We start from the raw sequence: 23,455 nt of genomic DNA, 5'->3' as shown, positions 1-23,455 counted from the left end.
ACAGCTGACTAGGCATGGTGGCTCATCTCATGCCTGTAATCCCAACACTCTGGGAGTCAGAGGCAGGAGGATCACTTGAGCCTTGGAGTTTGAGACCAGCCTGAGCAACATAGTAAGACCTTATCTCTACAAAATTAAAAAATAATAATAACAATAATAGCCAGGCATGGCAGTGCACACTTGTACTCCCAGCTACTCAGAAAGCTGAAGTGGGAGGATCACTTGAGCCTGGTGGTCAAGGCTGCAGTGAGCTACAACGGTGCCACTGCACTCCAGTCTAAGCAACAGAAGACCCTGTCTCAAAAAAAAAAAAAAAGATAGTTAAATGTGAATCCCAGATTGAAACTTCAAAAATAACTAGCTAAAATAATCCATAACTAAATCTAAATGTTATATTTTTAAAAAGCAAACAAAGAAAAGACCTACGCTCTCAGAATCCTAATTACCTTGGGCACGTTTATGGTTTGACAATGACACTCATTAACTCAACAAATTAAAACCACAACTCTACTTTTCTGAATTAACCAATACGGAGTAAAACTGTTCCTCCTCGTTTTGCATTAATTACACTAGAAATAGCCCAGTTAACACCGTTCATCAAAGTCAGACCACAACATCAAACCTAAGCTCTTTTCATAGGAAACACAGAGGGGAAAATTTCAAAACATCCTGGAAACACCATTAACTGTATTAATGTAATCCATTTAAATTACCTGTCCATCCATATTTATATAATCAGTCCCCTAAAGCTAAAAGTCAGAGCTCTGGCTCTTCACTATCTAGAGAGAAGTCATGAAAAATAACTCAATAGGTACATGAATCACAATGACCCAAGTCCCTCAAGAGTGACCTGAAAAAAACATGGAACAGAGCAAGAGTAAAAAATCCTCAAGTTCACTCCAAACAAAAAGGAGAGAATTCCTAAGCCCTCCTTCCCCAAACCAAGGAGGTTGTACATAGCTGAGAAGGTTCGGCACAGACCAAATCAAAGGAAATATGAATGATCTTAATATCATGATGTCCGGTGGGGTGCAGTGGCTCACACCTGTAATCCCAGCACCCTGGGAGGCTGAGCAGGCAGATCACTTCAGGTCAGGAGTTCAAGGTCAGCCTGGTCAACATGGCCAAACTCCATCTCTACTAAAAATATAGCCAGGCATGATGGCAACACGCCTGTAATCACAGCTACTCGGGTGACTGAGGCAGGAGAATCGCTTGAACCTAGGAGGCACAGGTTGCAGTGAGCCAAGATCGCACTACTGTACTCCAGCCTGGGCAACAGAGTAAGACTGTTTCAAAAAAATAAAGAAAAAAAAAATTCACTTCCTAATGTGAAAAAAGAGCTAAATACTATCATTGCCCATTAATTTGGGTTTTTTTTGCTTTGTTTTTTCAGACAAAGTCTCACCCTGCCATCCAGGCTAGAGTGCAGTGGTGTGATCACAGGTCACTGCAGCCTTGACCTCCTGGGCTCAAGCAATACTCATACCTCAGCCTCCTGAGTAGCTGGGGCTATAGGTGTGCACCACCACATCAGGCTAATGTTTTTTTTTTTTTTTTAATTTGTTGTAGAGACTTGCTCTCACTATGTTGCCCAAGCTGGTCTCAAACTCCTGAGCTCAAGCAATCCTCCTGCCTTGGCCTCCCAAAATGCTGGGATTATACGCATGAGCCACTGTGCCCAGCTTAGTTTCTAACTTTGACCAATTAGATAACTGGTAATGAAATATTCCAAGTTCTGAGACGATGTCAAGTATAACATGCTTGGTTTGCACTTTATCAGGTCCCAAAAAAAATCCACCTCAAAGGGAAAAAACATCTTCCTCTACTCATGCGCCAAACCCTGTTTATACTATTACTCTAGAAAAGAAACTAAAAGAATATATCCACTGAGAAATAATCAACTTATTTCTGGATCATGACAAGCCAAAAATCTTAACAAGAAGGCTGGGTGTGGTGGTTCACACCTGTAATCCCAGAACATTGGGAGGCTGAGGCAGGAGAATTGCTCGAGGCCAGGAGTTTGAGGCAGCAGTAAGCTACAATCTCATCACTGCACTCCAGCCTGGGTGACAGAGTGAGATCCTGTCTCAGAAAAAAACAAAAAGAAATAAGAAACGATAGGCTCTAAATCCAACAATCAGCATCATGCTGGTAACTCAAAGCTTTCGAAAAAGATATTGTGCAAATAACAAGGCAAATACCAATTTAATATCCTTTATATTACATATAAGACCAAATGAACTCACTACTGAGCATCCTAATTCTCCAAGCTAGGGGTCTTAACTATATGGTATATCTAAAACTCAAGCTGCAAAATCTGATTCAGGTCTATTTAATTTTTTTTTAAGATGGGTTTCACTATGTTGCCAACATAGAATGCAGTGGCTCTTCACAGCCACGATCATCGCAAAAGATAGCCCTGAACATCTGGCCTCAAGCCAAACTCCTGCTTCAGCCTCCCGAGTAGCTAGGACTACAGACCCACCTTGGTCTATATAATTTAAAAACTACAAAACTAACTCCAACAGCCAGCACTGAGTACAACTATCCTAGCCTTACCACATCCCTAGAATCATCCTAATTAAGATAGTATTTTCTTCCATTAGAAAAAAATGTAAAAGATTCCTTACTTGGGTCACCCAAGTCTAATGAAAATATTAACTAACTTTGCTCAGTGATTTAAAAAGTTAGCAAACATTTCCCACATTCTTAAAAACATTCTCCAGATTTAGCTCAGTCTGTCTTCTCTCTATAAGAGTATGTCATAATGTGTCTTTCTCAGGAAAATACAGTATTTCTCTAGACATTTGTGGATAACCAACACAGTAACAAAATCATTATGAAACTGATTTTTTTAATTGCAAAGAAGGCAATAACCTACAGAAACAACAGCATAGGAACAATAAAATGTTCTTCCTTTCACTGAAATTGAAGGTCTCAGTAGCATGGGCAATTTTTTTTTTTGAGACAGAGTCTTGCTCTATTGCCCTGGCTGGAGTACAGTAGCACAATCTCGGCTCACAGCAACCTCAACCTCCTGGGTTCAAGTGAGCCTCCTGCCTCAGCCCCCTAAATAGCTGGGACTACAGGAATGTACCACCACGCATGGCTAATTTCTGTATTTTTATTAGAGACAGGGTTTCACCATATGCCCAGACTGGTCTTGAACTGGCCTCATTTGATACGCCTGTCTTGGCCACCCAAAGTGCTGGGATTACAGACGTGAGCTACCACACCTGGCCTTGGCAAAATTATTTATGCAGGTTATAAAAAGATAAAATTAAAGTAAGCAGTTTTCAGCAATGGCTGATATGAACACTACTATTTGAAAACAAGACTATATTGTAAAAACTATACAAAATAGAACCTGAGAAAAGCAGACATATCCAGGGTTAGGAATGAAAAGCAATTAATTTCTTCCCTATTTTATAAATGCTCTGAAGCTTCAATTAAGTTCTTCACTCAAGAAATTAAGAGCAAAATAAGATTTGTTACCAGTTACTAAAATAAAAACCAACTATCACTTTGAAAGTATCTAAGGAAAAAATAAGGTGTTCTAAAATAAAGTTTTCTGCACATCAATTTGAGAATGACTTAATGAATGTGATAAATCCATAACATACATATTTTTTAAATGAGAACGTTATAATCATTACATTACAGTTTATATTTATTCAGCTAAATATCTTGAACCAACTGTTCTAAGAACTTCACAAGTCAATGTTAACCCTCAAAAAAATCCTAGGAACAATTATAATTCCCGTATTTCAAAACAGAAAACCCCGGTGCATAGCAGCAATGCAGTCTGCCCAAGGTCATACTACATAAATGAAGAGGTGTCAACCAACTCCAACTGGGGTTCTTAACTACTCACCAAACTGTTTCTCTTTCTGTGTCACGTTACAGAAGAATCTACAACACACTGAATGAAGAAGAAAAGCTGTGAGATAGCATGTGTGTTTGAATTGAACATTACCATTTCTAATTCAGAAAAATATTTTTTTCTTTCTGTGTGTGTGTGTGTGTGTGTGTGTGTGTGTGTGTAGTTCTATGTACAAAAAAAAAGTATGGAAAAAGATTTTTATTTCAAAAGAACTTTGTGTTTTTCTTCCTACCACGAGAAAAAAAAAACAAGATCCGGCTTACTTAGTGATTACAATACTACAGTATGTTTTCTATTTTACATTAAGAAAGTGAAGAAACAAAGACAAAAAGCAGATTCCACCCTGTAGGAGAGAAATGGTACAGGCAACAGAAAAAGGTTTTTAAAATTTTTTAATTAGGCCAGGCACAGTGGCTCACGCCTGTAGTCCCAACACTTTGGGAAGCCAAGGCAGGAAGATAGTTTGAACCTAGGAGTTCAAGACTAGCCTGGACAACATAGTGAGACCCTGACTCTACCAAAAATTTTTATAACTTAGTCAGTCATGGTGGTGTGGGCCTGTAGTCCCAGCTACCAGAGAGGCTGAGGTAGAAGAATCGCTTGAGTCTGGGAAATCGAGGCTGCAGTGAGCTGTGACTGTGCCACTGTGCTCCATCCAGCCTGGGCAACAGAGCAAGACCCTGTCTCAAAAAAAAAAAAAAAAAATGTTAATCAGTGCCACCCAAGGACTCAAGATAATAATAGTTCCCTAATTATGTTACAAAGAGAATTTAGCCTGGCACAGTTCCATGTGCCTGTAATCTCAGTCATTTCCAAAAAATGTAGATAGATATGTATTACTGAACCATAAAGCTACTCAGGAGCCTGAAGTGGGAGGATCACTGAGTCCGGGCATTTAAAGTCAGCCTAGGCAACTCAGTTAGACGTCGTCTCAGGGAAAAAAACATGTATTAGGATTCTAAAAGTGGCTAATGGTTAGGCATAATGGCTCACACCTGTAATCCCAGTATTTTGGGAGGTCGAGGTGGGTGTATTGCTTGAGCCCAGGTGTCTGAGACCAGTCTGGGCACATGATGAAACCCCCACTCTACAGAAAAAAAATACAAAACTACAAAAATTAGCCAGTGTGGTGGCATGTGCCTGCGGTCCCAGCTATTCAGGAGGCTGAGGTGGGAGAATCGCTTGAGCCTGGGAGGTGGAAGTTGCAATGAGTTGAGATCGTATAACCACACTCCAGCCTAAGTGACAGAGTAAGACCCTAGCTCCCCCAAAATTAGATTTTTTTAAGTGGCTAACTAGAATACATGCTACAAAGCAAAATAATACAAAGTAAATACAAACAAAAAATAAGAAAACCAATAAAGATCTAAATGGAACCAGGAACCAAACCATCTAAAACTCATAACAGCTAACAATTTCCACAACCTTTTTACATACTTCATACTCTGACATACTTCCCTTCACACATTTTGATCTACTTCTATAATTTATCCCCAAAAATATCCATTCAAGTAAAAGAAGTTGTATAAAAATGTTGAGTGTAGCATGGTTCATAAGAAAAACAGAAATAACCCAAGTAGATTAGAAAGAATTGAATAAAAATAAATTAAGCAGCATCCGTAATTCTAGTCATTTCCAAAAAATGGAAATAGATATCTATTACTGAAACATAAAACTGTTACTATAGAAATTACATTAAAAAGAAAAAGTAGGCTGGGTGTGGTGGCTCATGCCTGTAATCCCAGTACTATGGGAGACCGAGACAGGCAGATCACTTGAGGTTAGGAGTTCGAGACCAGCCTGACCAACATGATGAAACCCTGTCTCTACTAAAAATACAAAAATTAGCCAGGTGTGGTAGCAGGCGCCTGTAATCCCAGCTACTAGGGAGGCTGAGGCAGGTTGAGGCAGGAGAATAACTTGAACCCAGGAGGCGGAGATTGCAGTGAGTCAATTTCGCGCCACTGCACTCAAGCCTGGGCAACAGATTAAGAATCCGTCAAGAAAGAAATGAAAAAAATAAAGGAGGGAAGGGGAGGGGAGGAAAGGGGAGGGGAGGGGAGAGGCAGGGAGGGGAGAAAGAGAAAGAGAGGAAAGCAAAGGTAGAAGGAGAAAGAGAGAGAAAGAGAAAGAAAGAAAAGAGAAAGAAAAAGAAAACTATAAAACAGTATAACTAAGAAAGAATACTATAAAACAGTATACAACATTTTTTAGTTAAAATTTAAAATACTGTAATAGGCATAGAAAGTCTGGAGAAAGACTTCAAACAGTTAACCAAGGAGGTGTGAAACTACAGGAAATTCCATTTACTAATGTATGTCTATAATGTACAGTAAGATACATGTATTTCTTCTTTAGCACAAAATAAATTTCATTATAACAAACAATTATTAAACATACAAAATATTTTTGAAAATTTTTTATTTATACACTTTGGGAGGCCGAGGCGGACAAATCACTTGAGGCCAGGAGTTCAGGACCAGGCTGGCCAACATGGCAAAACCCCATCTCTACTAAAAATATTTTTTAAATTAGCTGGGTGTGGTGGTACGTGCCTGTAGTCCCAGCCACTCAGGAGGTTGAGGCACCAGAATCACTTGAACCCAGGAGGCGGAGGCTGCCATGAGCCAAGATCATGCCACTGCACTCCAGCCTGGGTGACAGAGCATGACTGTCTCCAAAAAAAGAAAAAATTTATTTATAAAAGAAATGAGGTCTCCCTAAGTTGCCCTGGCCCGTTTCGAACTCCTGGCCTCAAGGTTCATATGCATGAGACACTATGCCAGATCCAAAATATTTTTAAGAAAGCAAATAACAAAATGAAGCAATTTCATGTTTTTCCCCCCCGGCTTCCATTTTTTTGCTGCAAGCAATTTCATGTTTTAAGAGAGCTCTGATAGTCCAAATAGAGCTCCAAAAATTAATTCCAAGTATCTATGGGTAATCTTTGGGAGATAACATCTCTCCCATAACAATAACAGTTATCTACTTCAATCTTTATTTATTTTGGAGACAAAGTCTCACTGCTGTGCAGGCTAAAGTGTGCTGGCACAATCATAACTCACTCTAGCCTCAATCTTGAGGGATCCCCTTGAGGGAACCTCCCACCTCAGCTTCCAGAGTAGCTAGGACTATAAACACTACAGGAGGACACTACCACACCCATCTTTTTTTTTTTTTTTTTTTTTTTTGGCAAAGATGGGGTCTCGCTATGTTGCCTAGGCTGGTCTCAAGCAATCCTCCCACCTTGGCCTCCCAAAGTGCTAGACTTACAGGCATGAGCCACTGGTTCCTGACCCTGCTTCAATCATTTTTACGGATGAAATACAACAGAACTCTTGAGAAATAAAAGCATCTTGGTACACTCTGAGTAGTAGACAGGTTTAACAATGTTAAACTGCGCCTAAATAGTAAAATGGCTTTGTCTCAGGTCATAAAGTAAATTTTAATATATTATAATAAATAAACCATTAAAAGACAAAGAAAAGAATGAGTCCCATCTTTCAAAAAGCCCATGAAGATGCATTTTACCAGGCCAGATTTCTTTCTCATAAAGTTTCTACCTTCTAATCCTTGAAATAGAGGGTTTTCAAACTATGCAGATCTTGGTCACTAATATCAACACAGCAGAACACTAGAAGAGGTAAAGCACGTACTGATAAGCATATGCCTTGTTAAATAGTCTAATTCTCCAGGAAATGAGTTTTGTTTTATGCTGGCTAGAATAATAATAGCATTGTTTCCTGGCCAGGCATGGTGGCTCATGCCTATAATTCTAGCACTTTGGGAAGCCAAGGTGGGAGGATTGCTTGAGCCCAGGAGTTAAGAGACCAGCCTACACAGCAAGAAAAAAAAAATTATGCAATTATTTCTTGAGTACCAACCATATCTCTATCAATGTGTTTGGTATTTTGCATAGAGGACTCATGTAATCCTCAGAACAACTTGTAAGGTATCATCAACCTTCTCATATAGACAAGGAAACCAAGTTCCAAGATGTTACATTAAGAGAAGTGCCAAAGATCACATGACTACTTCAAGTAGAACCAGAGCTTAAAAAAAAAAAAAAAACCCTAGAGTTTAACTCTCAAGTTTTGCTCTATCTTCTAAATCCAATGATCCTGACGAATATGTCTCTTAAAGTGTCCAGTTTATTTGATGCCTTTTTTTTTTTTTTTTAAGTGTCAGGGTCTCACTGTGTTTCCCAGGCTGGTCTCAAACACGTAGCCTCAAAGGATACTTCCACACTGCCCCCTGACTCAGTGGGATTACAGGTTTGAGCCACCACACTCAGCTATGCTACGTGTTTTATCAAATGGAATTCACTTGAAACAAAATTAAAAACTTATATACATTGTGATTTCCCTTAAGGAAAACATAAATATTCAAGTGTGAATGGTAAAGTCTCACCAAAACCATTTAGTTATCCAGTATATTAGGAATAAAATTTGGTAACATACAAATCTCTACGACAAAATCTAGCCAAAATCACAAAATTCTCACAGGCTAAAAATTACAGTAAATGGGCTGGGTGTGGTGGCTCATATCTGCAATCCCAGTGCTTTGGGAGGCCACCACAGGAGGATCACTTGAGACCAAATGTTTGAGACCAGTCTGGGCAACACAGCAAGACCTCATTGCTACAAAAAATATTTTTAATTTTTTTTTTTTAAATTAGCTGATTGTGGTGGGCACAGGACTGCAGTTCTAGCTACACAGAAAGCTGAGGCAGGTGGATCAACTGAGCCCAGGAGTTCGAGGCTGTAGTGAGCCAAGATAGTGTCACTGCACTCCAGCCTGGGCAACACAGTGAGACCCTGTCTCCAAAACTAAAAAAAATTCAGGAGTAGAGGTTGGAGGATTACTTGAGCCTAGGAATCGCAGACCAGTCTGAGCAACACAGTGAGACCCAGTCTCTACAAAAAAATTTTTTTAATTAGCCAGGCACAATGGTGTGCACCTGTAGTCCTAGCTAATCAGGAGGCTGAGGCAGGAAAATCGCTTGAACCCAGGAGGTTGAAGCTGAGGTGAGCCATGGCTGCACCACTGAATTCCTGCCTGGGCAATAGAGCAAGACCCTGTCTCAAGAACTTTTATAAAGTACAGTAAATGAAGGGCAAACATATGGTCATTAACAGTTAATTTCAATAACTAATAATATGCAAATCAGAAAGGCAATTGATATTTTAAAAATATTAAAATTGGCCGGGCACGGTGGCTCACACCTGCAATCCCAGCACTTTGGGAGGCCAAAGCAGGTGGATAACCTGAGGTCAGGAGTTCGAGACCAGCCTGGCAACATGGCCAGTCTCTACTAAAATTACAAAAAAAATTAGCCAGGCATGGTGGTGGGCACCTGCAATCCCAGCTACTAGGGAAGCTGAGGCAGGAGGATCACTTGAACCTGAGGAGGCGGAGGTTGCAGCGAGCCAAGATCATGCCATTGCACTCCAGCCTGAGCAACAAGAGCAAATCTCCATCTCAAAAATAAATAAATAAAATTACATATTAGATGGTGACAACAGTAATTTAATAACTGGAATAAGAAAAATTAATAGTCACAAGGAGGTTTTCATTTCACACAAGAAAGTCTATAAAATACTACTACTATCAATGCAATAATTGTAATAAAAGGCAAACCTGAACTCTTCAAAAGCTAGTAAGTTACCTAAAGATACAGTTATTTCAGAAATTTCAGGATTTGGGTGGGGTGCAGTGGCTCCCGCTTATAAACCCCAGCGCTTTGGGAGGCTGAGGCAGAGCAGTCTCAGGCAGATCACCTGAGGTCAGGAGTTCTAGACCAGCCTGGCCAACATGGCAAAAACCCATTTCTATTAAAAATACAAAAATTATCCAGGTGTGGTGGCGGGTGCCTGTAATCCAGCTACTCTGGAGGCTGGGGCAGGATAACCGCTTGAGCCCAGCAGGCAGAGGTTGCAGTGAGCAGAGATCATGCCACTGTACTCCAGCCTGGGCAAAAGTGAGAATGCATCTCAAAAAAAAAAAAAGAAAGAAAGAAATTAATTTCAGGATTTCCACTTCACAGTATCTATTTTTTTGAGGAGATGATATAGGTCCAAAATCACAACTAAAATATATTTGGAAAATATTCTGTATAAGAAACTCCACTCCACAAAACATAAATAGTATGCAGACATAAAAAACTGACCATAATACAAACGTACCATGAATTAACATAGGTATTTCCACTTTTTTAAGTAATATATTCATTTTTAAAAATTATTTGAATTCCCTACAGACAACCAAAAAAAATTATTGGAAGACCTCATCCTTCATTCATAACTATGAATAGAAACTACTAATTACCATACATTAACAAAGTAAAGAACAAAGAGATCTCCCAGAGGAGAGAGATGGTGCACAGTATAGGAAAAGGTTTATTAGATTTCAAATTAGTATATTTGAAAAGACTCATGATTAATAGTCATAAAACATGGGAGGCCAAGGAGGGAAGACTGCTTGAACCCAGGGGTCCAAGACCAGCCTGTTCAACATTGTGAGACCTCATTTCTACAAAAGATAAACAAAATTAGCTGAGCATGGCTGCGCACACCTACGGTCCTAATTATCTGGAGGGCTGAGGTGGGAGGATCACTTTGGCCGGGAAGGTCAAGGCTGCAGTGAGCCATGATCATGCCACTGCACTCCAGCCTGGGCAACAGAGCAAGACTCTATCTCAAAAAAATTGTTTAAAGTCATAAAATAAGGTACAACTGCTACCCCCCAAAAAAAGCAGCAGAAAGAAAAGTTCTTAGTATTGAAAAAGTGACTGTCAAGTTGTTGCTCTTTTATTTACATACTTTCCAATTCAGCAATTCTATTTACAGGACTCCATTCTACTAAAATTCATATACACAAAGATATATATGTACAAGGATATGCACTACAACTTTAATATCAAAATATCCATTAAAAACTACATTAATATCCACAAATAGGAAAAAAAATAATAGTACAACTAGACTACACAACAGTCTGTATGTATTGACACGGCAAAGATTTATATGATACATAAATAAAGAGACACTAAGCATGGGCAGTATAATCCTACTTATATTCTTTTTACACAGTAATGTAATACAATAATAATATTAACAGCAACTACTATACCTATTTTACTATATAACACTGGTTGTCAGGTACTATTTTAAGTATTCTAAATGTATTAACTCATTTAATCCACAGAACTCAAGACACCAGAGTCTGTAACTATCACTCTCTGTAAATATAAATATAAAGATACTGGGGCACAAACAGGTTAAATCGCTTTCCTAAGACATACAGCACTAAATCAAGAGAGCTGGGACTCCAAGTCCACCAAGGCGATACTTCACATTTCCAGCACTCAGGACACAAACCAAAGCCCAGCTCCAGTCCATCCTCTAAAACCTCTGCTTTTCTCTCTCTCCCTCTTCTTCTCCTTATATGTAAATGCATACAAAAAGGTAAGAACAGACACCAAACTGTCAACTGTGATAACCTTTAATCATGAAAGTATAAGTGAAAAGAGTTTTTCCCATTTTAAAATACATCATATGAAGGTATGTACCTATATAATTGGCCAGGTGCAGTGGTTCACACCTGTAATCCCCCAGCACTTTGGGAGGCCAAGGCGGGTGGATCACGAAGTCAGGAGTTCGAGACCAGCCTGGCCAACAGAGTGAAACACCGTCTCTACTAAAAATACAAAAAATTAGCCAGGCATGGTGGCAGGCACCTGTAATCCCAGTTATTCAGGAGGCTGAGGCAGGAGAATCTCTTGAACCCGGGAGGTGGAGGCTGTAGTGAGCTGAGATCGTGCCACTATACTCCAGCCTGGCAACAGGGCAAGACTCTGTCTCAAAAAATAAATAAATAAATAAATCTATATAATTTGTATTATTTATAAAACACATGCATTATTTTGCTAAGTTTTTTTTTTTTTTTTCTGAGACAGAGTCTCACACTGTCGCCCAGGCTGGAGTGCAATGGCGCAATCTCAGCTCACGGTAACCTCCGCCTCCCGGGTTCAAGCAATTCTCCTGCCTTAGCCTCCTGAGTAGCTGGGATTACAGGTGCCTGCCACCACACATGACTAATTTTTTGTATTTTTAGTAGAGACGGGGTTTCACTAATGTTGGCCAGGCTGGTCTCGAACTCCTGACCTTGTGATCCGCCCTCCTAGGCCTCCCAAAGTGCTGGGAATACAGACGTGAGTCACCGCGCCCAGCCTTTGCTAAGTGTTGAACCTAAACCAAAATCTCAAAAAATACATGAGCCTAGGATATGAACAAATAATTTCCAAAACAGGAAATAAATGGCCTGTGTGGTCGCTCACGCCTGTAATCCCGGCACTTTTTGCGACGCTGAGGCGGGCGGATCACAAGGTCAGGAGATCAAGACCATCCTGGCTAACACAGTGAAACCCCGTCTCTACTAAAAACACAACAACAAAATTAGTCTGGCGTGGTGTAGGAGCCTGTAGTCCCAGCTACTCAGGAGGCTGAGGCAGGAGAATGGCGTGAACCCAGGAGGTGGAGCTTGCAGTGAGCGGACATCCAGCCACTGCACTCCAACCTGGGCGAAAGAGTGAGACTCCGTCTCAAAAAATATATATAAGCCTAGTAAACGAGAGAGAAAAAATAAACCTTACAAGTAATGAAAGAAATGCAAACTAAAACCGTCTATCATTTTCACCTAACAAATTAACAAAAATTGAAAGACTGAAATATTTCATGCTGATAAAAAGAGCAGAACCTGAAAATATGTACATGTATTATGTATCAATAAAAACAATTTTAAAAATGTAACAAGCACTAGGGTACACTGCAGGTAAAGTGAAAATTCGTATCTGGTAATATACATCAATTTTCCTAGTGTTCAACACCTGTTGACTCAGTGATTTTTACTTTTACTAAGGAAATATCTAAAATACTGAAAAGCAGTATGCACAAAGATGGTTTCCAGTAATCCTTTTTTTCTTTTCTTTTTAAGAGAAGAGTCTCATTCTGTCACCCAAGCTGGAGTGTGCAATAGCACAATCATAACTCACTGCAGCCTCAAACTCCTGAGCTCAAGCAATCCTCCCAGTTCACATCCCAAGTAACCACAGCTACAGGCACACTCCATTAGGCCTCACTAATTTTTTTCTAATTTCATAGATAAAGGTCTTGCTAAGTTGCCCAGGTTGGTCTTGAACTCCCAGGCCTAAAGCAATCTGCCTACCTTGGCCTCCCAAACTGCTGGTTATTACAGGCATGAGCCACCCTGCCTGGTCTCAGCACTCCTTTCAATAGCAAACTGTTAACTTAAAAATCGAGTAAATGGTGCATGTCTGTAATCCCCGCAACTCAAGAGGCTGAGGTGGGAGGATAGTCAGGAGTTCAAAGTCAGCCTAGGAAACATAGCAAGATCCTCATGTTAAAAAAAGAAAAAACAAAAAAACAAAAATCCACCAATAAGGAATGTGTTTTCAGTAAATTGTGGCACGGTCACGTATCTAATATTATAAAGCCATTAAAGTTGCCTTCAAAATGTTTACTGAAATGTGACTATACTGGCCAGTTAGGGTGGCTCATGCCTGCAATCCCAGCGACTGGGTAAGCTGAGGCAGGAGGATAGCTTGAGCCCAGGAGCTGGAGGTTACAGTGAGCTATGATCATGCTACTGTACTCCAGCCTGAGCTACAGAGACTCTATCTCTAAAAAAAAGAAACAAATGTTAATATATCAGTATGTTAAAATAGGAAAAATAATACAAAGTTACATTTACAGTATGATTTGCAGCTATGCAAATGTGTGTATACATATAAACACATATATGCCAACCCATATGTACATAAATGTGTACAAAAATATGTATAATATGTAAACAAAAAATTCCCTCAACAAAATTTATCAAAATACATCAATGAGTTAGAGTTATGAGTAAACAGTTGTTCTTTTTTTCTTTTCCTGTATTTTCCACAATGATTACATACGGCTTTCCTAGAGAACGGGGGTTTTTCTGTTTCTTAAGCAAAAAAGCCTTTTCTTTTCATCACACTGAAAGAGAAATGAATGAAGCACTGTGTTACTGTCTATCCAGATATACGGTATTTTACTGGTTGCTAAGCAGCAGATCCTGGTGTTTTTACATCATGCCTATCTCCAGTCACAGGCAGAAAGGACAGGAACTCAGGCACAAACTCACCCATCCAAATGGCAGTGTATTTCCTCTTGGAGAGTGGCCCAAAGAGCACATACAGCAACTTTAATTCTCTGCTCAAACCACTCCCCATCTCTCACCTTAACATACCAAGCATATTTTTTATATGGAACAGTATTCCTCACACGAGCTGCACGAAAGGGAAGACCTTTTTAATCCTCTACTATATGCCACCCACTCCATCCCTGAGAGATAATTTGCATTTAAGTATATTCACCCACCAAGCTAGAAATCACCATCATTCTGGACATGTATCTGTCATCAACTGACACAGACAGGTAAGCCTTGCTGCTTTCTGAAAATAGCCAATCCTGCTCAGTGAATGACAGCATCAGCTAAGATTTCTTCTACTGCAGAGAAAGGGTGGGTCCCCCACTAATGCTGTAAATCCCAATACTCAGTGTCATTCCCTCCAAACAGCAGAATCTACAGTATGGAAATTCTTCCACAAGAAAAGCCCAATTCTTGTGGCCACAACCATTAAGAGAATCCCGATTCAGGGCATTCTCCCCAAGCTTCTCTTCCTGCATCTTCACAGGAACCACAGAAGCCAAGTCCTATACTATGCCCGCCCCTGCTGCAGCAGCAGCCATTTTTGGCTCAGCCTTGCTGCAGTCCCAGATGAAAGCCAGGACAGCAAGGACAAGACGGCAAAGGACTTTTAAAATGGAAACTCTTTAACAAAAATAACAATGAAGCAGGCATCATAAAAAATGTTGCAATAATATGCCATGTCATTTAAAATAAGGTTTAAAAAAAAAAAGATGCCTATACTCAAGCACTTTAAACCGTTTTTCATAGCATCATGAAAAATTTGAGGAAACCTAATTCATCACAATGTGAGATTGGCACTATACTGATTCTATAGTAAAACCAACATTAATCAGAATGGAGAACACAATGCTTAATGAGTTTAGCTTCTACTCAACTAATAGTCAACAACAACAACAAAAACTCCCTTGATTTCTGTTGAAAATCTAAATGCATTTTAAATTCCTCTTCACTGTCTTAAAATAATGTAATTTAATCTTCGCTGAATGAAGAGTTCATGGGGAGTCAAATTTTAACTTGTTTTCATTTTCCAAAATAGAAGTAGCTTTAATTTGCTAATTATAAAAATAACTGGCCAGGTGCAGTGGCTCAGACCTGTAATCCCAGCACGTTGGGAGGTCGAGGCGAGTGGATCACCTGAGGTCGGGAGTTCGAGATCAGCCTGGCTAACAGGGTGAAACCCCATCTCTACTAAAAATACAAAATTAGCTGGGCATGGTGGCACGTGCCTGTAATCCCAGATACTTGGGAGGCTGAGGCATGAGAATTGTTTGAACTCGGGAGGCAGAGGTTGCAGTGAGCCAAATTCATACCACTGCACTCCAGCCTGGGCAACACAGTGAGACTCCATCAATCAATCAATCAATCAATAACATGGTTAAACAAAATACTACTTATTGCAGAAAGAAATCAAATGACCTAATCTCACCAGCAACCAGTAACCACATGAACACTACTGTATAATCAAGCACCTTTTCCTAATGTATTTAAATAAAATTTGACTATACATGCTATTTTTAACTAACTTCCACAGAGAAAATGTGCACTTTTTTATATCAGTAAATGTTTCTGCAACATTTTTAATGGTTATATAGTATTTCAATGCCTATATAGCCTGTAATTTGCCGAACGTCATATTACTAGGCCTTTAGCATGTTTCAAAAGGTTTACTATCCTGAAAGATGACATGAGATCAGGACTTTATTTGAATACCAACTTTCAAAGTATAATTCTATAAAAGCAAATTGTATTAAATAAAAAAAAAAACAGGGCTAATTTCAAGGTAACCCTTGAATGCATGTTAAAAAAATCTCTTAGAATACTAACAAAATATAATGCAACAGTCCAGTTTCTGTTACATTACCTAGGGCCACAAGAAACAAACTCCTAGATCAAACTGTATCACCCACTCCACTTGGAAAGAGATTCATCCTAGCCCCTGTCTCACTCTAGATACTAGTTTGATAAAACAGACTTAAATTCAAACAAAAGAAGACAGTAACTAAGCCTAGGGAAAAACTGAAACCAATTCCATGAGGTAAGACTGATCCAGGACTCTAATCAGACAATTCTGAGGTCTAGCTTCAGATTGGAGAATGGAGGGATTAAAAGGCTCAGAAGAAATTCTAAAGACTCCCAGATCTATAACTGACAGGGAACCAAGCACCTAAAAAAAGCAGGCAAGCTCAGAAGTACACTATACATTCTATCACAGCAATTTCTTCGGGCCAGGCACGGTGGCTCAAACCTATAATCCCAAGACTTTGGGAGGCCAAGGCAGGTGAATTGCTTGAACTTAGGAGTCTGAGAACAGCCTGAGCTACATGGTGAAATCCCATCTCTACAAAAAATTTCAAGAGTTAGCTGAGCATGGTGGCACATGCCTATAGTCCCAGCTACTCTGGAGGCTGAGGCAGAAGGATAGTTTGAGCCTGGAAAGTCGGTGCTGCAATGAGCCAAGATGATGCCACTGTACTCCGGCCTGGGAAACAGAGCGAGACCCTATCTCTATAAAAAAAATAAAATAAAAGCAAATAAATTTTTTTTTTAAATCTTTGGGTTCACAGATTTGAAAAGGCCAACTACTTTTGGTTACGTACTCCTTAGATGGAATCAAACTTGCTAACACTAAAAAAAAGCAACCAGAAAAATAAAATGCCCCCTACAGGGCCTTCAACATGAAACTTTTTTATAAAAGTAAAATCCATTTCCCTTCAACTCCCAGACTGTTTCCTAATGCAACTTCAATTACCTTTCCAGCTGTTACAAGTCACAGTAAGCTGGTATCTACTACCATGAGCCAGAGAGCTTCCCACAATACTTTCCTTATAAGATCATAGTGATATTAGCTATTAATAACATGATTTTATGCCATATAAAAAATATATCAACATTTGGAAAATTTACATAACTTAATGAACAATTATCTTCAAAATAACTGATGCATAATCGTATAATCTTCCAAATAACCAATGCATGATGTTACAAAATCATACATAGGTAAAAGATCCATTCAAGCCAAGCACGACGTACACACTCTGTCATCCTAGCAACTCAAGATGCCAAGGCAGAAGGATGGCTTGAGGCCAGGAGTTCGAGGCTGCAGTGAGCTATGACTATATCTGTGAACAGCCACTGCACTCCAGCCTGGGAAACAAAGGAATATGCTGTCTCCAAAATAATTTTTAAATAATCACAAATTGATTCCTAAATGCTCCAAAGTTCCCTCCTTTCTCAAATCTATTTTCTAATTAGATTAGAAAATGTTCAGGGACAATGGTCACTCTTCATTTTTACTTCTTCCCACAGTCCTCCTGAAGTGTATAGCAGGCCCGGATGTGTGCTGCCCCTAGTAGCTTTCAGACACTTTCAGAATGTGTTATTTTTGAAGGGCAGCTAAAAGATACTACATCTCAAAGACTCCTAGACAAACATCTTCACTCATCTAGAAGATTCTAATGGCATTCTGAATAGCACTATCATTCTTTTAACTATCTACTATGACAGCTACCACAGTAACATTTCTTTTTAACAGCTGAGGCCATTTAAGGAGGAGGTGAGTTAAAGATTTCCATAATCCATTCTAACTCTCACATTCTAAGATTCTGGTTCTCCAGCACGGGGGAACAAGGTCGTGAAAACAAGGTCTTGATGAAGTGCCGCCATTTCATCCGTCCTCCGTTTCTGCGCCTTTCGCAGAGCTTCCAGCAGCGCTATGTTAGGCCACAGGATCCGGAGGTTCACAACCTCTGTGGTCCGTAGGAGCCACTATGAGGAGGGTCCTGGGAAGTATTTGCCATTTTCAGTGGAAAACAAGTGGGCGTTACTAGTTAAGATGTGTTTGTACTTTGGATCTGCATTTGCTGCACCCTTCCTTATAGTAAGACACTAACTGCTTAAATCCTAAGGATGTTTCAGTTCGTCCATTTAACAGATATGAAGAGTATTTTAAGAGATACAGCCTCTGGAAATGGATCAAACTCTAACTCATGGCATACTAGATATGTTTGTCAATAAACTTATGACATGAAAAAAAAAAGAAGCTGCTTCTCACAAATGGCTATACCTGCTGACTCATCTTCTAGCCTATAAACAACTGTAGTATCCAGCATTATTGAATGCTGGGACTTGAGAATAAAGAGAACCAGAATCTTCTTTTTTTTTTGAGACGGAGTCTCGCTCTTGTAACCCAGGCTGCAGTGCAATGAATGGCACAATTTCGGCTCAGGGCAACCTCCACCTCCCAGGTTCAAGTGATTCTCCTGCCTCAGCCTCCTGAGTAGCTGGGATTACAGGCATGCACCACCACACCCCACTAATTTTTCTATTTTTAGTAGAGACTGGATTTCACCATGTTGGCCAGGCTGGTCTCGAACTCCTGACTTCGGGTGATCCTCCCGCCTTGGCCTCCCAAAGTGTTGGGATTATAGGCATGCGCCACCGAGCCTGGCCAAGAAGCAGTTTCATTATACTTCAAACAACAGTGAAGCCAGCAAAAGACAGCTGCTGTGGTTTACATTGCTGAACACGCTGTTGGGTTTCACAGGCCAGTAAAAACTACCTATTGTCAGCAAGCCTCATTTTTCTTAGTTAAGGGTTAAGAAGCACCAGACTTAGCTAGTAGTTCCTAAAGTAGAGTGAACAATCTCTTTTCTCAAAGCAGAATTAGTATAAGTGCTTATCCACCAAAATCACAGTTATTGGTTTAACGGAATTTGCTCATTTCTGAAGACGTCCTACTGGAAATAGGATAACTGAACATTAAAAAACCATTCTTGCCTAGGAATGTGCCTCCAGTTGCAATAAACAAACTACGTAGACCACTAATGTTATACACGCTCAGACACAGGAAAAACTGCTTTCAATAACAACAAAAAAAAGTAAGTCAAGGGCATTATTTTTTTTAATCACAAAATGCTATTAACTGAAGTACAGAGAAAGGAATAGAAAATATGCAGCTACAATATCAATCACTAACCTTTTTTGTGAGAGCCAGAAAGGCAAAACAACCTGCAACATTCTATGAAATTATCTATTGTTCTGGTTTTAAGTAATTTCAACTCAGTTTCACTTCTGAGTCAAAAGTAGTTCATCTTTGAGAATTCTGTCATAAGTAGCCTCCCCTCCAAATATATTTTTCAAAGTTTTGGTTTCCAGTGAAGGACTAAACTGAAAAACACCTCCTAACTGCTTTCTGGTTTCATATCCAATGGTTCATCTGAGCATTACACCCTGAACACAAATAGATGTTCCTTTTTCATTCAAAGGCAGCCAATTTAACCTAACATTTCAAATTCTAGCTGAACTATTAATGAGATGTAGATATATGCTATGTATCCATACGTCTATGTATCTCTCCATCTATATATCTCTTTAGCACTATGATAAAAGATGTCCTACCTTTTGATGAGCAGGTACTTTCACTATTGTCTCATTATTTGAGTATTAAAACAATATGCCTCAATTTTACTCACTTATAAACTATCTACTACAAACCTGCTACTAACCACTCACTAACCATAAACAAAGGCTGAAACTGAAAACAGAAATATATTTTTTAAATATATAGGCCAGCGGGGCACAGTGGCTCACGCCTGTAATCCCAGAACTTTGGGAGGCTGAGGCAGGCAGATTACTTGAGGTCAGAAGTTCGAGACCAGCCTGGCCAACACAGAGACACCCCATCTCTACTAAAAATACAAAACTTACCTAGGCTTGGTGGCAGATGCCTGTAATCCCAGCTACTCGGGAGGCTGAGACAAGAGAATCGCTTGAACCTGGGAGGCGGAGGCTGCAGTGACCCAAGATCATGCCACTGCACTCCAGCCTTGGCAACAGAGTGAAACTCCATCTCAAAAACTAAAATAAAATATGTAGGCCAGGCACAGTGGCACACATCTATATCCTAACACTTTTAAGTAATCCTGGCGGGAGGATTACTTGAGCCCAAGAGTTTGAGAATAGCCTGGGCAACATAAGGGGACCCCCATCTCTGTCTAGCTCTGTTGCCCAGGCTGGAGTGCAGTGGCGCAATCTCGGCTCACTGCAACCTCCGCCTTCCAGGTTCACGCAATTTTTCTGTCTCAGCCTCCCAAGTGGTTGGGACTACAGGTGCACACCACCATGACTGGCTAACTTTTTGTATTTTTAGTAGAGATGAGGTTTCACCATATTGGTCAGGCTGGTCTCGAACGCCTGACCTCAGGTGATCCACCAGCCTTGGCCTCCCCAAGTGCTGGGATTACAGGCGTGAGCCACTCTGCCCGGCAAAAAAAAAAAAAATGAACCAAGTGGGGTGGTACACACCTGTGGTCTCAGCTACTCAGGAGGCTTAGGTAAGAGGATCTCTCAAGCGCAGGAGGTCAAGGCTGCAGTGAGCCATGACCATACCACTGAACCCTAGCTTAGACAATAGAGCAAGACCTTGTTTCCAAAAATATATATATATATATATATGTATACATATATGTATATATTAAATGCAGACTAGATAACAATCATGGGAATTTACCTAGATACAAGCTTTTTTATACCTATTTTAAAAACTGAAGAAAAAAAGGTATTCTGAAAAGTCATCCTTATGAAAAGTATATAAAATCTATTTAAAAGTCCTAAGTAAAAAATTTAATTCACATATCAATCTTGGATTTGAATTATTCACTACAAACATATAACCCAACCCTCCCTCCTAACAAGCTTCCAGAAGGGTCCTTCTAAAACACAAATTGGCCAGTCACTCCCTAGCCTACAGCTCTGACGGCTTCTCACTGTCGGCTTCTCAGTACAGCTTCTCACTGTCATCTGAGTGATCTTCAAGCTTTTTAGCATGGTTTATAAGGCCCTTCTGTGGCCTCTGATTATCTGTCCACTACCCTTCAAATCCTTGCTCTACCAATAAGGAGTAAGTCATTTTTCACTGTCTTGAATCTCTGCATCACTGATTCCTGGCTGGAATTCTCTTTATCCCACTGCTCTCCTTCATATGGTCTGTTCATCCTTCTAGTTTCAGTTTAGAGGAGTATCCTTCTCCAAGAAGCCTTTGAATTCCCTCATTTCTCTCAATCTTTTCCCATTCACCCCCTAAGAGGTCCTCCTCAGAGCTCTCACAGGCCCTCTGCTTACTGATTTCTGTTTACCTTCTTACATATCTGTCTTCTGAACAAGGACTTTAAGTTTCTTCAATTTTTTTTTTTTTTTTAAGAGATAGGGTCTCACTCGGGTCACCAAAGCTGGAGTACAGTGGCGCAATCATAGCTCACAGCAGCCTCAAACTCGTGGCCTCAAGCCATCCTCCCATTTTAGCCTCTTGTAACTGTAACTACAGTGGCACAGGCGTTACTATGTCAGCCTAAATTTTTTTTTTTTTTTTTGAGACAGAGCCTGGCTATGTTGCCCAGGCTAGGACTGTAAGTTTCTTGAACACAAAGGTTATGTCTTATTTCTAATTCCCCAGTGCTTAGCCCAGGACACACCTTTTAGTGCTCTAACATCTACCAAACATCTACCAAACGATCAAGTCAGAATACACAAACGAGAACACAGGCTTCTCTTTAGAATCTAGGCAGAAGGTATCCCAGCTCTGCATTGTTCAACACTCCATACGAAACAGCTTGCCAAATCACCAGCTCCCAATGGTTCAAATACTGGGCTAACAAAGGAGTTCCCAACATGTGGGCAAGATGCCTTAGGCCCACAAACACATCGTCCACAAGCTATTTTCATTATATCAAAAAGTCTAAGAAATTATACATCGGCCAGGCGCCAGTGGTTCACACCTATAATCCCAGCACTTTGGGAGGCCGAGGCGGAAGGATCATGAGGTCAAGAGATTAAGACCATCCCGGCCAACATTGTGAAACCCCGCCTCTACTAAAAACACAAAAATTAGCTGGCAGTGGCAGGCGCCTATAGTCCCAGCTACTCAGGAGGCTGAGGCAGGAGAATCGCTTGAACCCAGGAGGCAGAGGGTGCAGCGAGCCAAGATTGCACCACTGCATTCCAGCCTGGGCAACAGTGAGAGACTCCTTCACCAAAAAAAAAAAAAAAGAAAGAAAACCCACAATAATGAGGCCAAGACAAGCTAACTCAAACAGTTCCTTTACTTCTGCTTAAAATTTATCAACTAAGGACAGTAACAGAGTTTATCATGCTCTGCCTAATTCCTGATTAGCATATGAAAATCTTCTATTGAAAACTCCAGGTTCAAATTAATGATTTCACAATAGCTACTGCCCAGAACCCCAATAGCAGCCTATTAGGGAGATAGCAAGTGGTTTTCAAATTTTTGACATTTTAGCCAGGTGCGGTGCCTCACACATCTAATCTCAGTCACTTCGAAGGCTAATGCTGAAGAATAGCTTGAGCCCAGGAGTTTGCAGTGAACTATGACAGCGCCACTTTCCACTTTGGGTGAAAGAATGAGACTCCATCTCAAAAAAATAAACAAATATTTTGAAAAGTTTTTATTTCTAAAATGTGATTATAGGAAATAAGCAAAAGTATAAACTTAAACGTAACTCTCCAAACCAAAGCCCTAAAGAACTAATTTTAGACTTGTAAAGAAACACGCAAAAAGCCAGGTGCTCACGCCTGTAATCCCAGCACTTTGAGAGGCTGAGGCAGGCGGATCACTTGAGGTCAGGAATTCGAGACTAGCCTGGCCAACATGGTGAAACCCCATCTCTACTAAAAATACAAAAATCAGCTGGGCGTGGTGGCGCATGCCTGTAGTCCCAGCTACTCAGGAGGCTGAGATGGGAGAACCGCTTGAATCCGGAGGGCAGAGGCTGCAGTGAGTTGAGATCGTGCCATTGCACTCCAGCCTGGGCAACAAGAGCGAAACTCTGTCTCCAAAAAAAAAAAAAACCGGGCGCGGTGGCTCACGCCTCTAATCCCAGCACTTTGGGAGGCTGAGGTGGGCAGATCACAAGGTCAGGAGATCGAGACCATAATGGTTAACATGGTAAAAACCCCGTCTCTACTTAAAAAAAAAATGCACAGAATTGGCCGGGCATGGTGGCAGGTGCCTACAGCTACTCGGGAGGCTGAGGCAGGAAAGTGGCGTGAGTCTGGGAGGCAGAGGTTGCAGTGAGCCGAGACTGTGCACTCCATCCTGGGCGAGACTCCGACTCAAAAAAAAAAAAAAAAAAAAAAACTCAAGAGTCTTCAATCAAAAACTAGCTGTCAAGGATTAAATGTCACTTCCTCCAATTACATAAACAAAACTCAGTGGGAATCTATTCTGGATAGTTTAAAGGTTGTGCTGCCTTGATCCTCCTCTTTTCTCTCAGCAGCTTCTTCCTCTTTTCTGTA

At 40.3% G+C, this 23,455-nt stretch overlaps 2 protein-coding genes across 17 annotated transcripts in view; one reads left to right on the top strand and one right to left on the bottom strand.

Moving 5' to 3' along the window:
• EIF4G3 (eukaryotic translation initiation factor 4 gamma 3) overlaps window positions 1-23,455 on the bottom strand; it is a 371,961-nt gene that overhangs the window by 327,846 nt on the left and 20,660 nt on the right. The window lies entirely within an intron of this gene.
• Window positions 17,859-18,182, top strand: LOC111547726 (cytochrome c oxidase subunit 7C, mitochondrial-like). The gene has a single exon (XM_023219752.2). It carries the CDS (start codon window positions 17,859-17,861, stop codon window positions 18,033-18,035), a length of 177 nt encoding a protein of 58 aa, XP_023075520.1. The 3' UTR covers window positions 18,036-18,182.

Source organism: Piliocolobus tephrosceles, chromosome 1 (genome assembly GCF_002776525.5).
Source record: "Piliocolobus tephrosceles isolate RC106 chromosome 1, ASM277652v3, whole genome shotgun sequence".
NCBI lineage: Eukaryota > Metazoa > Chordata > Mammalia > Primates > Cercopithecidae > Piliocolobus > Piliocolobus tephrosceles.
This window is presented reverse-complemented; position numbering and strand designations above follow the sequence as displayed.

What these genes read in the sequence shown, in the direction of transcription:
- LOC111547726 (XM_023219752.2), top strand. Translation starts at nt 17,859, where the DNA reads ATGTTAGGCCACAGGATCCGGAGGTTCACAACCTCTGTGGTCCGTAGG.